Below are 14,095 nucleotides of genomic sequence, written 5' to 3' on the forward strand. Positions count from 1 at the left end.
GGAACGACTAGCAAGTTTCATTCTATTCTTTTCCACCAATTACCACCATCAGCAGCCTTCCATCTCCCTATTTGCCCTGTTGCCCATTTTAGGAATGCATTGGCAACTCTAAATGCCTTCAGTTCTGTTTGGGATTTTGTTACTCCTTATTCATTCTGAAGAGCAAGATTTCACCATTTACTTCAACCATTATTCCCATAAACTTTCTATACTATTACATCATTAGGCCAAATCTTAATCTTTCTGGGAGACATGAGACCTTAGGAAACTGTATTTATTTACATTCAGAGGCCCTGTACAGATAGGTTTGCCTCTAACTCAGCTTATAGAATTAAAGGCATTATTTCAACAAAGGGTTAAAAAAGCACATACATGTGACCCCTGCCTGAAAATAACCTGTATTCTACTTGTTTATGCTATAAGTTTATCACTTTCAGACAAATAGATCCTTAAGCACTATGTATGAACCATAGAAAGCTTATTTTAAGCTTATTAAGTTTGGACAATATTGAATAAGCACTAATTGTAGGACATAATGGAGAATTTCCAAGCTGCTGGGGAAAACAAAATCAAACCATTTGTTTTCCTCAGTCTACTTTTCAGAGTGAGATTCATAATTTACACTCATCCAAATTTTAAAATCCGTTACAAACAAACCATTTCCAGAGACTCTCTGGCCTTGCCATTCTGGAAGTGAAATTGCCTTTTAAACCTAAGCAGATGGCTTTAATTTTTGGTGTACTGGTATGAAGAGAATGTCACATTAGACACTGCAAGCAATTGAGCTCAAAGTTTTTGTCATTCATATGTGTGTTTCAAAATATATTTTACATTTTCTCTCTTTTAAGTGAATTCCCATCTCCACACCATTAAGAGACTTCAGAAGCAAAATTTTAAAGTGAAAATCAATCCTAGCATTTCTAAAAATGGGAAGTTCTAGCTTAACTCAAGTGCTCACTTATTGAAAAGCCAATAAATGAATTCCACTAAGTCCAAAAGTGTCCTCTAAAAGATTCCAAAGATAAGAATATTTCCAACTTTGTTAAGCTGTTCAAACATAAATGGCACTCCCTCCCTCTACCCACAAGGATCTTTTTATCCGGTTACATCAGGGTAACTTGAGCAGGTGCTACAACTGGAGCCTCTCTTGACCCTTCCCCTACTTATTTCAGCTGCTGAAATAGGGCTGAAATCTATCAAGGATCTCAAAGGGAGGAAAAAGTTTTGCTCTGTTCAATTTAAGTCAACATTTATTGAGTGTCTCCTGCACGCAAGACACTAAGGTAGAAATGAGGAATGTTAAGATTATTAGGTCTTGTTCTTTTCCTTTTGTGCATTTATAATCTATACTTGTGGGGAGGTGAAAGGAGTGAACGCAAAATATATCATATTTTTTAAAATATCAGGTGGCAAAAATGGTAAATCAAATGTAAAATTAAGAAACACCAGGTTTGTAAAAATTCTGTTCACAATCACATGCAAATAAATTCAGTGCTTGGCCTTCATACTTAATCCAGGCTGATGAGACATGATTAGAAATCAACAAGGGTTTTATTGTGTCTCTGAGTTATATATCTTATCTGTTCTTTTATCTCTTTCTGACTGAGATTATTTTCAAGAAAATAATTCTGAAAGCAGAGAAAGGGAGCACAAGATAGATCACCAAGGAAAATGACACTTTCCCAAATATCAAAAATCAGCATCAAACTTACACAACAATATGAATGTACTTAATACCACTGGACTGTACATTTAAAAGTGACTAAGATGGTACATTTTATGTCATTTTTACTTTACTGAAATTTTTAAAATTTGAAAAAAGATCAGCACCAAGATCTTTTCTGGGAGAAAAAGGAAAAACAAAGAAAATGCTTTAGAGGGATGAGAATATTTGAAATAGTAGATAAAGTTAAAAACAAAGCAGTGACAAGGGATAGAAATAAATTAGGAGTTTGGGATTAAAATATACACATTACTGTATATAAAATAAGTAACCAACAAGGGCCTATTATATAGCACATGGAACCATACTCAGTATCTTGTAATAACCTATAATGGAAAAGAATCTGAAAGAGAAAAAAAAAAATATATATATATATGTATAACTGAATCACTTTGCTATGCTCTTGAAACTAACACAACATTATAAATTAACTATACTTCAATTAAAAACAAAAACAAAGCAGTGACCTTGCCTTTGCACTTTCTTGCTGTAGATTCGTACATCAGTGATCACACTGTTATTTCCCAAAAGACCCTTCAGCTGGATAAGACATTTCCTGATTGCAGCCATACTTATTGCACTTAATAATGTTTTGGTCATCCTGGTGCCAACTATAAAATACATCTTTGGATTCATAGGTAAGTTTCAGAAAGGTTTTTATCTAATCAACTCAAGCTGTCCATAAATGGAGGGAGCCAGTGAAGGGAGGTCAAGCATCCCAGTCCATCTCAGGCTCACAGAATTCCTGGTAGTCCAGCTGGTCACCGTCCCTCCCTCCCAGGAAACACTGGACGTTATTCATGGGATCAGAAAATGTTAGTGCTAAAACCTACTTTATAGATCATCTAGCCTAGCTGCCTTTTCTGACAGACAAGGCAACTGAGCCCCATACAAGTCAAGTCATATACCTTGGAGTGAACCCAGGATTTGGACCTAGGTCTTAACTCTGCATCAAAAAGAGGAAGGAAGATAGATTTTACCTACAGGATGCCCTCTTAGGTCTGTGAGTATCAGCTGAGCCTTAAAGGATGTCTTTGGAGGAAGAGGAGGTTGACTTTGTAAAGCGTATTATTTCCCTTAACTGGGTGGCCTTGTAATATATTTGATTTTCCATTCTGCTGATTTGAGGGTTTACTCACATTTTAAATACAATATAAAACTTTAAAAACTCAGGTGTAGGCAACTTGAAAAGTTAGAAGTGGATCAGAAGGGTGTGTAATGAGTTCAGCCTTCTTAGTATGTGTTTATATTACTAATTTCCTATAAATTTGTAACATTCAGCCTTTTTGTTGTTTATTATATGTGATGTATACTTACTAGCCAGCTATGATGTTAGGTGCATTTAAACTTTATTTATAAACATACCTTCTTTGAATAAGCATCCATGAGCTTATAGAGCTTTTCGTGCTTTGATTAGGGTCGCTTTAGATTTGGTTTCTTTCAAGTGTATGCCCTTGGGTCTCTGCCCTGCTGAGTAAGACTTTGACCTGTCCGGTGTCTCTCCTCAGGGGCTTCTTCTGCCACTATGCTGATTTTCATTCTTCCAGCAGTTTTTTATCTTAAACTTGTCAAGAAAGAACCTCTTAGGTCACCCCAAAAGGTCGGGGTAAGTAAGGTTTGCAATCTCTCCCATTATAACTTGCTCTTTGACTACATAGAGTAAACCAGGAAATGCATGCACACAGTTCCAAAAAATGAATTGATGCACAAGAACCAAAATCAAAGATGGGCTGGAACTCTCTGGTGGAGAGAAAGGGGGCATGGATTTCTGTCACTCAGATGATTCCAGGACTTCTTCTCTTCAAATATTAAATGTCTTGTGCTGAGTCCTTCCTACCTGTCAAATGCTAATGGAGTTTGCCCACAGGTTTCCATATATTCCAGTTTCCACCACCAAGCTATTGCTGCATTATCCACCGGAAATTATGCAGAAAGGAATTAGGCTCCCTAGCAGTGTGATGAAAAAATTTAAACATTTTGGTCATATTCGTTAGGTTTGTAAGGCCAAAAAAAAAAAAAAAAATGTTGCTTTTGTTTTCCCCTCCTCGGTATCTTGTTGTTCCCTGGTGTGGACTAAGAAACAGAACCATTCGTTTTCCAGTTAATCTCTTACAGTATAATTTACAGTCTTATTAACCTGGGGAGTATATATTTCTTTCCCATGATAGTACTGCAAAAATATGTACTGGAAATAATTGTTTTTCCAATATTAAATATTATCAATGACTGCTTGATAAAGTCTTATATTAAGGCTTGAGTCTGACTGACTGACCCTGAGTTTTGCCTGGGAATCATTCTCCTCTCTAGATGGTTCAGGGACTTTGGTATCAAAAGCTCCCCCCATCATCTTGCCCCATAATTTCCACTCAATGTAGTCCATTCTGCTTGGACTTTATAGCAGTGTGACCTTGGCAAATTACTTGTCTTTTTATTTTCAGTTTGACCAGATATAAAAGCGAGTAAAATTATCTACTAGATCCTTTCTAGTGAAATAAAAACTTTAGCTGCTCTTTCCTCATACGTAGAATTAGGAGATTGGTCTGTGTGGTAATATATAAGGCTCCTTCTAGTGTTAAAATTATGAAATATTTGAATGTAATTATATGTACATGTATATATATGTGTATATATGTTATTACATACACACGCATACACTTTGAAGTTTTTTTCAAGGAATATGAAACATGCATTATAGTAGGCTTTTGTTTTTGTTTGCTTTAAAAAATTTAATCATATCATACTTACTACTCTTTTATAACCTGACCCTTTTCACCTAAAAGATTGTGAGCGCTCCCTAGGTCATTAAATCTTTTTCTATTGCTTGATTTGTAATGATTACAGGGTATTCCATCATTCTGATGTACCAAATCAATTAACCATTTTTCTATTTTGAACATTTGGGTTAAATCTCACTACTACTGTATTCACCCTCTTTCCCCAGCTAGGGTTCTAAATTGATTGAACTGCTAGGCATGGACATCTAAGCTATAAGGATAAAACAATTCAATATGCAAATCAGATGGCTGCCTTAAGTAAGCAACTTATAAAAGCAAACTGTACTAAGGAAGTATAGTTTCTGTGTTCCCTGACAAGTTCTCTCTGACTTACAGGCTTTAATTTTCCTTGTGGTTGGAATCATCTTTATGATTGGAAGCATGGCACTCATTATAATTGACTGGATTTACAATCCCCCAAATTCCAAGCATCACTAACCCAAGGAAAAATACTGTATTTTCCTGTTGGAGGTAGTTGCAAACCCAAAGACTTTTGAGTTATCTCGATTGGAATGTTATTCACAGGAAATAACAGGAAGATTCCAAAGATGTTTACCAGCAATATCACCAGGCACCTGCAGAAGAGGAAATCATCATTTTCATCACAAACGGCTGTTTATGTGTTTAAAATCTGTGGTGCACACTTCTACCCAGGTTTTACTAGAGCAGTGTGAGATGATGTATTTTTGCTTCTGCACAAGCAGAATAAGGGTAGCTGCATGATAATACCTTCTTCCCTCTCCTCCCACCTTCTCCCCCCACAAAAGTACCAAATTCCTGTATTCTCAGAACATCAAACAAAAATGCCCTGGTGGCAAAGCTATTACTATTTAACGCCTTCCCTCAATCTTGCACCAAATACTCTGGGTGTATTTAATAACAGAGGCAAAAGGCATGTTTTATGAACTGTCTCTGTACGGTACATGAGACACCAGGCTAGAACATCTTATGGTCAACGCTAAAGGAATATTTTGCCCATCCTGTTTGTGACATTGAATTAGTGACTTCTTCATTCAGTAGATCTTTTGTAAATGTTAAAACATCTTACGAAACATAGAGAGGGGCTTTATTTAAATTATAGAACAACAGCAAAACAATGCTTATATCTAAACTGCGTGTTCTGGAAGCATTTATCAATGGTATTCCCAATCCTCTTGTCATAGTTTTGTCACTGAACAATGCCCTCCCTCTCGTCTTCCATTCTCATTCAGAATTTTTAGAAGACCACGATTCATGTGGAGCTACACTACCCAGTATTGTTTGATACATTTTTATTTGATAAACATTCAGTGCAGGAAACTGTGATTGCTATATGTTTATGTATATAATCTTATTCTGTAGTCATCAGAATTTTAATGTATGGTACATTTGATTTTTATTTTTTACATGTGTAGTTTTCTCTCTTCACAGTCAAACATTTATATTATGGGGGATGAGAGTAGGGAATTAATTTGATGGGCTCAAAAATCCATGTGTACGTATCTGTTTATTGGGGATATATTAAATTTGAAATCTGAGTTATATAGTTCAGTAATGCTCTTCTTCAATGTTTACAATATTATCGTAATCATCTAGAAGAAAGTAAGTTCCCTATTTGCAAATAATTATCAATACTAAGGTTGTTCTTTTTTTTTTTTTCTTTTTTTTGTGCGGTACACGGGCCTCTCACTGTTGTGGCCGCTCCCGTTGCGGAGCACAGGCTCCGGACGCGCAGGCTCAACGGCCATGGCTCACGGGCCTAGCCGCTCCGCGGCATGTGGGATCTTCCCGGACCGGGGCACGAACCCGTGTCCCCTGCATCGGCAGGCGGACTCTCAACCACTGCACCACCAGGGAAGCCCTAAGGTGGTTCTTTTAATTTAGCAGGTCTAAAATAGGATTTCATTCAGTTTAGCTTGCACAGGTATTTGCTGACATTCATTTGCTATTTAATACAATATTGAGCCATTTTCTATAAAAATAAAAATGCTAACACTACAAAGAGATGCAAATGATTATTCTTGCTCACTTCTACAACATAGTTTCATGAAATGGATTTAAAATTAAGTATTCATTGCCTAGAATTTCTGGAGTTTGCTCCTTTTTTTTTCTCAATCAGTATCAAGCACATTTATTGTATATTTTAGTACAGCCAAGTATGAAATATAGGTATATATAAGTATGATAAAATTAAATCATATTTCAATAGTTTTTGCTGGAATGTGCCTTAAGTAAATATATATTTGTTTTCTGTATTATTTTCTAGAGTCATAATACTGTAAAATGGTGCACTTTGTTAAGGAAATTGAGCATTACTAGAAACTATCATAACTTCTGACATACTATTATTGAAAAAATTTGCCAAATAGCATTTTTAAGATATATTTCTATTTTCATTCATCTAAAGAGTGTATCAAAATAGAAAGTGAAAAAAGGTACCTTCTGAGTGTTAAAAAAAATGTTTGGTCTGAATGTATTTAAATGTAAATAACAAAGATTGATCCAAAAAATTGAAAAACTGTAAAATCTGTATATATTTTGAATGCTTTACATTTGAAATGACGGACTTGAAAATATCAACATGTTTAATTATATAAATATTCAAGAGCAATACTACAGTGCCAAATAATAAAGCACCATTTTTTTCTCACGGCCTTTTTCAGGATCATAGATCTCATAGACTGCAGGGCAGACATACATATGGCATCTTGTACTGGTTAATTTAGCCCCATTTAAAAACAGATGAAAACTTTATTTTCTTATTTCATTTATAAGATGGTTCAATGTATTGGGAGGCTTTTTTATTACAGAAAGTGTATATTGGTATATAATAAATGAACTTTTCAAATGACTATGATGTAATTTTCTTTCTATTGTTGAAGGCTGTGAATTATTTATACATGAAAAAACATTTTTAATCTGAATATTGTCTCTTTTATTTTGGTATATGTTCCATTTTTATTGTTACTCTTGACATATATCTAACTTTCAAAAATATAGTTGCCATCTTATTTTGGCAAAATACACAGCTAATTCTAAATCGTTCTTATTTTATATCATCCTAGAATGAGTGTGGAAGAAATGACTCTTTATGGTGAATTAGGGAGAATTCATTTGGGATGGAAAAAGAGGGACTAGAAGAAAGATGAAAATAGTAAAATAAAGACATGGAAGATTTGGGACAAGGGAAAGCAACATGGGAGTGATGAGGATTGGGTAGAAATGGACTAGTAGTGGGATTGACAGGTCATGTGCTAAGTTTATGCTTAACTTTCTAAGAAACTTCCAAGTAGGTCTCCAGGGTGGTTCCACCATTTTCATTTTCACCAGTAATACATACAAGTTCCAGTTGCTCCACATCCCTGCTGACATTTGACATTGTCTTTTGTACTTCAGAGCCTTTCAAGTAGGTGTGAAATGTTATCTCATCGTGATTTTCATTTCCCTAATGACTAGTGTTGGACATTATTCATGTATTTAATAGCCATTCATCTATCCTTTTGTAAAGGGTCTGTTCAAATCTCTTGCTTATTTTTAAAATTAAGTTGTTTGTCTTTTTATTGTGTATTTGTCAGAGTTCTTTATGTATTCTGAATACATGTCCCCCGTCAAATTGCAAATATATTTTCCCAGTCTATGGCATGTTTACTCACTTTCCTAAAGGTGTTCTGCAATTCCTCTCTTACTGGGATAAGATTAATTGGAATGGTATTGTCATAATTAATTTTTAGATTTTCAAACTTGGAGGGTAAGGGTCTTCTTTTCTTTCTCTCTCTCTTTTTTTTTTATGTTGGTGTATTTTTGCCTTGTAGTTAGCTTTATTTAATGTATGCTAATTTAGTTCTTCTTTTATACAGCTCTTTGATTAAAAATAACTTTTTCTAAGTCACTTTAAATCTTCATTAGGAGGCCCAGAACTACCTAGATAAGCCCAGAACATCAAAAATCCTTTCTGGCTACTTGTAATCAACTTCATTAGTTCTCTCATCCCTTGTTACAGGCACATATAGAGGAAACGAGAAATTATTTCATTTGGTTCTTATTTACCAGCTTGGAAGTTCTGCCATTTTCTCTGCATTTTCCTTCATGTGCAGAAGCAGTTTGCATAACCTTTGCTTCTGTAGCATGCATCTTCATGACTGTCTTTTCCCAATAAAAAAATTTGTACTAATTATTACTGTAGAAGAAACTGATTTTTTTTTAAAGTTTAAAAAAAACTTTACACCGCACACCAAAATGAAAAAATTCAATATGAAATCCAAAACATAACCAGGAGACATTTTAGGAAAAACTATTTGATAGCTGCATGTGAAAGTAGAACACAGTGGAAGAAATCACAAAGGCAATGATGAATACACATAATTATACAACAGTAAAAAATAATTCTGTACATTAAAGAATAAACAATTAAAAATAATAGCTACTACAAAATACAGACCAATATATCCTTAATGTATGAAGATAATACAAATTAATAAGGGAAATACCAAGAATCTAATAGAAGAACGGGCAACGGTCATGAAATCACTGACAAGAAATGGATGGTGAATGAGTATTTACAAATAGTATGACCTCGCTATGAATCAAAGACAGGCAAGTAAAAACATAATTAAATAAAATTGTTTTGCCCGTCAGAGTACTAAGATAAAGAAAAAGTAATATTCTGTCCTGGTGAGTGTGGGGAGTGGATCACTCTCATTCTGGTGACAGAAATGTTTGCTTTGCTAATCTTATCTGGAAAGCATTCTGACCATACTTATAAAGATCCTCACAAATGCTTGTAGTAGTCAGAATGGTCCCCCAAAGGTATTCACACTCTAATCCCTGACACCTGAAAATATGTAGGGAAATGGGACTTGGTAGATATAAATGAAATACAGATCTTAAAACAGGGAGATTATCCTGAATAATCTAGTAACATAAACCCTTAAAATCAAAGAACTTTCTTCAGCTAAAGTCAAAAATATTCAAAGTGTAAGAAGGACTCAACTTGCCATTGATGGCTTGAAGATGGAGGAGACCACATGGAAACTGTGAAAAAGAAATGAATTCTTCCAGCAACTTAAATGAGCCAATAAGATGATTCTTCTCTGAGCCTCCAAATAGGAGCCTAGGGCACCAACGCCTTGATTTGAGGCTTGAGAGACCCTAAGCAGAGTACTTTGTTGAGCCAGCCAGGCCTGTGACCCTACAAATCTGTGAGATAATAAATGTGTCATTTTAATCTGCTATATTTGTGATAAATTTGTTATGGCAGCAATATGAAACTACAAAATTCAATGTTCTTGTCTTTTGATCCAAATTTCTTTTATAAGAATCTATTCTCAGGAAATAATCAGAGAAGTGAATTGACGAATATGTGCTCATGTATTCTTTCAACATATAATGGGTTACAATTTTGAAATACTCCAAATATCCAAAATTGTGGAATGAGTTAATAAATTCTAGGACCTTCATAGGCTAGAATATGACACAGTCATTAAAAATGTTTTTGAATACTCACCAATGAAATGAAAAACTATGGTATAATATTAAGTGAAAAAAAAAAAAGAATAAATGCTTTCTTATCCCAAGTTTACATATTAAAACTACATGGAATAGAAGAAATAGGCATAGAAAAAAATGAAAGAGACCTAAAATGTTAAAAGTAGATATTTGTAAGTAGTAAAATAATTAGCAATGTTAGTTTTCATCTTCATATGTTTCTGTTATTTTCTAAATTTTCTACAAAGACTATATATTCCTTTTATTGTTAGGAAAAACTTTTCAGAAGAAAAAAATTTCTATTTATGTTTTCTGGAAAAAGAATGAATGCATACTGCCAATTTCTATATTTTCAGCTGAGTCTAAAGGCAGAATTAAATGAAATTGCAATTCACAATTAGGGAATAGTCATTGATGACTGAAGTAGAACCTAAAAGGATGGGGCAGACCATGGCCAGAGGTAGGGCTGGGACAAGATAGGGATGACATGAAGAAAATGGTGTAGCATAGTCAGTAGACCAGGATTTGAGTCCCATATACATGTTTTGGTCAAGCCATTTAATTTTATTGAGCTTTAGTTTCTTCATTTTTGCTGGAATAATTTCTGTGTAATGCAATTCCCAAGATCATTTAGCTTGGAATTTTTGGAAATGTCAGAAGATTCTTTCTTGAACATAGTCACAACTCTAGTTCAAATGTTTGGCAATAGTCATGGATAAGGGATGGAAGAACTCTCTCCAATGGGAGAATTCCAAAGCATACCATGCAGCAATGATTTCTGCAGCTTGGTTCTGGAAATGAGTAGATAAGTCAAGTGCTTCTGAAGAACACTCTGCCTTGCCATTCAGGCTGAATAATTTAACAGGTAAACATCTACTCAGTGAGGAACATGTGCCAGATTCCACACTAGGTACAAGAATACAGAGTAGTCCTCATCTTTAAGGAGCTTATAGTCTAGAGGAGGGAGCACATGTATACAGATAGTTACAATATAAAATGGAAAATTCTTTAGTATATACCCAGGATTCCCTGGAACTACTAAGGGGAATGCCCACGTCAGCCTTGGGAAAGAGAAGTTGTCAGGGATTGCTGGCAACAGATACTCCATAAGCTAAATCCTAAAGTACACATTGGAGTTATCAGGTAAAGAGATGGAGTACAAGAGGAAGCATTATGCACAAGAACATGATTCTTCTCTTTGACCACTCACCCCCACACACACATATATGCACACGCTTTCCACATACTGTGTAGTAGATTTCCTTTGCTGCTATAAAAAATTACCATGGGCTTCTCTGGTGGCGCAGTGGTTGAGAGTCTGCCTGCTGATGCAGGAGACACGGGTTCATGCCCTGGTCCGGGAAGATCCCATATGCCGCGGAGAGGCTGGGTCCGTGGGCTATGGCTGCTGAGCCTGTGCATCCAGAGCCTGTGCTCCGCAACGGGAGAGGCCACAACAGTGAGAGGCCCGTGTACCGCAAAAAAAAAAAAAAAAAAAAATTACCACTCACTTAGTGACTTAAAAGAATATATTTTATTTTCTTACCACAGAAATAGCAGGGATCAGTAGAAGCCCCAGCAGAGTCACATAAACCAAGCAGAGCAAATAAAACAACAAAGATTCTTAACATTAAACTGTACTTAGTACTACAGCCACAAAGTAGGCCAGGACCTTTGTGTCAAATCTAAACAGAGTGACTGCCTGCTACAGTAAAAAATTTAAATAGAATGATACACAATTGAAAATCATCTGTCATACCAAGAATGAAGAAAATTAAAATTTGACTGAAAAAGATAATCAACTGATGCTAACACTGAGATGAATCAGATATTGGAATTATCTGACAAAGCTTTTTAAAGCAGCAATCATAAAAATGCTTCAATGAACAGTTATCAATTTCCATGAAATGAGTGAAAAAAATAGAACATCTCAACAAAGAAACTGAAGTTCAAAAAAGAACCAAATGGAAATTATAAACTGAAAAATGCAATAACAGAAATTTAAAGAAAAATACATTGGTTGTTCTCAGTAGTAGAATGGAGATGATGGAGGATAGAATCAGTGAACTTGAGTAAATATCAATAGAATTCACCTAATCTGAACAACAGAAAGGAAGGAAAGAGACTGGGGAAAGAAAGAAAGGAAGGAAGGAAGGAAGGAAGGAAGAAAGAAAGAAAGAAAGAAAGAAAGAAAGAAAGAAAGAAAGAAAGAAAGAAAGAAAAGAAAGAAAGAAAGAAAGGAAGGAAGAAAGAAAGAAAGGAAGAGAGAGGGAGGGAGGGAGGGAGGAGGGGGAGGGAGGAAGGAATGAAGGAAGAAGGAAGGAAGGAAGGAGGAGAGAGAGAAGGAGGGAGGGACGAGGGGAGGGAGGAAGGAAGGAAGGAAGGAAAGAAGGGAGGGAGGGAGAGAGAAAGAGAGAAGGAAATAAGAGAACGGAGCTGTGAACATATGTGGCAAAAACAAACAAAAAAAATCAACATTTGTATTATCAGAATCCTAGAAGGAAATGAGAAAGAAATTGGTGCTAAAAGACTATTTGAAGAAATAATGACTAAATATTTCCCAAATTTGGTGAAAGATACAGAGCTACATATCTTAAAAATCTCAGTGATACCCAAAGGATAAATCAAAAAACGTCCACACCAAATAATAGTCAAACTTCTAAAAACTAAAGATAAGGAAAAGGTCTTGAAAGCATCTCAAGAGAAATAAAATGTTATCTATAGAGGAACACTAATTCAAATGTTTGAGGATTTCTTATCAAAACATGTGGAGATCAGAAAGAAACAGCACAGCATTTTTCAAGCGCTGAGAGGAAAAGAACTGTCAACTGCAAATTCTATATCCAGCAAAACTATCCTTCAGGAATGAAGGGAAATAACCACACTCCCAGAAAAAGGAAAACTGAAAGAATTGTTGCTGACCTACTCTTAATGATTGACTAAAGAACATCCTTCAAAAAGAAAGTAAATGATAAAAGAACAGATGTTAGAACAACAGTAAAGAAGAAACAAAGGAAAGACCAGAAATATGGATATATACAATAGACTATTCTTCTCTTCATGAGTTTTATAAATACATTTTGTGATTGAAACAAAAATCATAATACCATCTCATACTCAAGGAAATAATTTTTTAAATGGTGAAGGTAACAGAGACCTAAATAGAAGTGAGGTCTTCACAATTTGCTCAAGGTGATTAAATGTTGATACCAGTTGACTGTGATAAGCAACATATGTATACTGCAATACCCAGAGCAACCACTACAAAACTATCCAGAGAAATATGTTCAAAAACACTATCAATAAGCCAAGATGAATTCCTCAAAAATGGTTAACCCACTGGAAGCCAAGGAAAGAGAACCAGAATAATGAGAATGAGAAGAAACAAAAAGAAAAGAAATAATAAAGTGACAGACTTAATCAATTACATACCAGTAATTACTTTAAATGTAAATGGTTAAGTATACCAATCAAAAAAAAAAGATTAGAAGAATGAATAAAAATTATGACCCAACTCTATGCTGATAACAAGAAACTTGCTTCACATTCAATGACATAGATAGGTTGAAAGTAAAAGGGTGAGAAAATATATACAGACCAAAAATTAATAATAATAGATAAGCAGGAGTGGTTATATTAATATCTGATAAAGTAGACTTCAGAGGAAAGAAAAGTATTAGGGACAAAAAGATGAGCCTTTGTCCCTATCATGTAAATAAAGATAAAAGGATCAAACCAGCAGAAGTGTGCACACACCAAAGAGCAGAGCCTCAAAATACGTGAAGCAAAAACTGACAGAGCTGAACTAGAAAGATGAATCCACAATTTAGTTTCAGATCTCCACATTAATCTCTCAGAAACTGATTAAACTACCAGACAGAAAATCTGCAAAGATAGAGATCTGAACAACACAATCAACCAAAATGTTCTAAATGATACACATGGAACACTACATCTCCAGCAGCAGAATACACAGAATTTTTTCAAGCACCCATGGAACATTGACCAAGATAGACCATATCATGGACCATAAAACAAACCTCAACAAATTTAAGAGAATTAAAATCATACAAAGTGTGTTTTCTGACCATTATGGAATCAACCAAAAATCAATAACACAAAGTCATGGAAATTA

At 34.9% G+C, this 14,095-nt stretch overlaps 1 protein-coding gene and 1 long non-coding RNA gene across 2 annotated transcripts in view; one reads left to right on the forward strand and one right to left on the reverse strand.

Annotated features, from left to right (window-relative positions):
- The window catches only part of SLC38A4 (solute carrier family 38 member 4), a 30,811-nt gene extending 23,484 nt beyond the window's left edge, over positions 1–7,327 (forward strand). Inside the window, exons 13-15 of the mRNA XM_019934558.3 lie at positions 2,217–2,361; positions 3,232–3,329; positions 4,834–7,327. Coding sequence (XP_019790117.1) covers positions 2,217–2,361; positions 3,232–3,329; positions 4,834–4,935 — 345 coding nt within the window. The 3' untranslated portion in view covers positions 4,936–7,327. The remainder of the gene's footprint in view (positions 1–2,216; positions 2,362–3,231; positions 3,330–4,833) is intronic.
- The window catches only part of LOC109549873 (uncharacterized), a 95,475-nt gene that overhangs the window by 4,286 nt on the left and 77,094 nt on the right, over positions 1–14,095 (reverse strand). Inside the window, exons 5-7 of the long non-coding RNA XR_002176252.3 lie at positions 11,245–11,389; positions 8,524–8,619; positions 4,937–5,072 (exon numbers count right to left, since the gene is read on the reverse strand). This is a non-coding gene — a long non-coding RNA (uncharacterized lncRNA). The remainder of the gene's footprint in view (positions 1–4,936; positions 5,073–8,523; positions 8,620–11,244; positions 11,390–14,095) is intronic.

Source organism: Tursiops truncatus, chromosome 11 (assembly GCF_011762595.2).
Source record: "Tursiops truncatus isolate mTurTru1 chromosome 11, mTurTru1.mat.Y, whole genome shotgun sequence".
Taxonomy (NCBI): Eukaryota; Metazoa; Chordata; class Mammalia; order Artiodactyla; family Delphinidae; genus Tursiops; species Tursiops truncatus.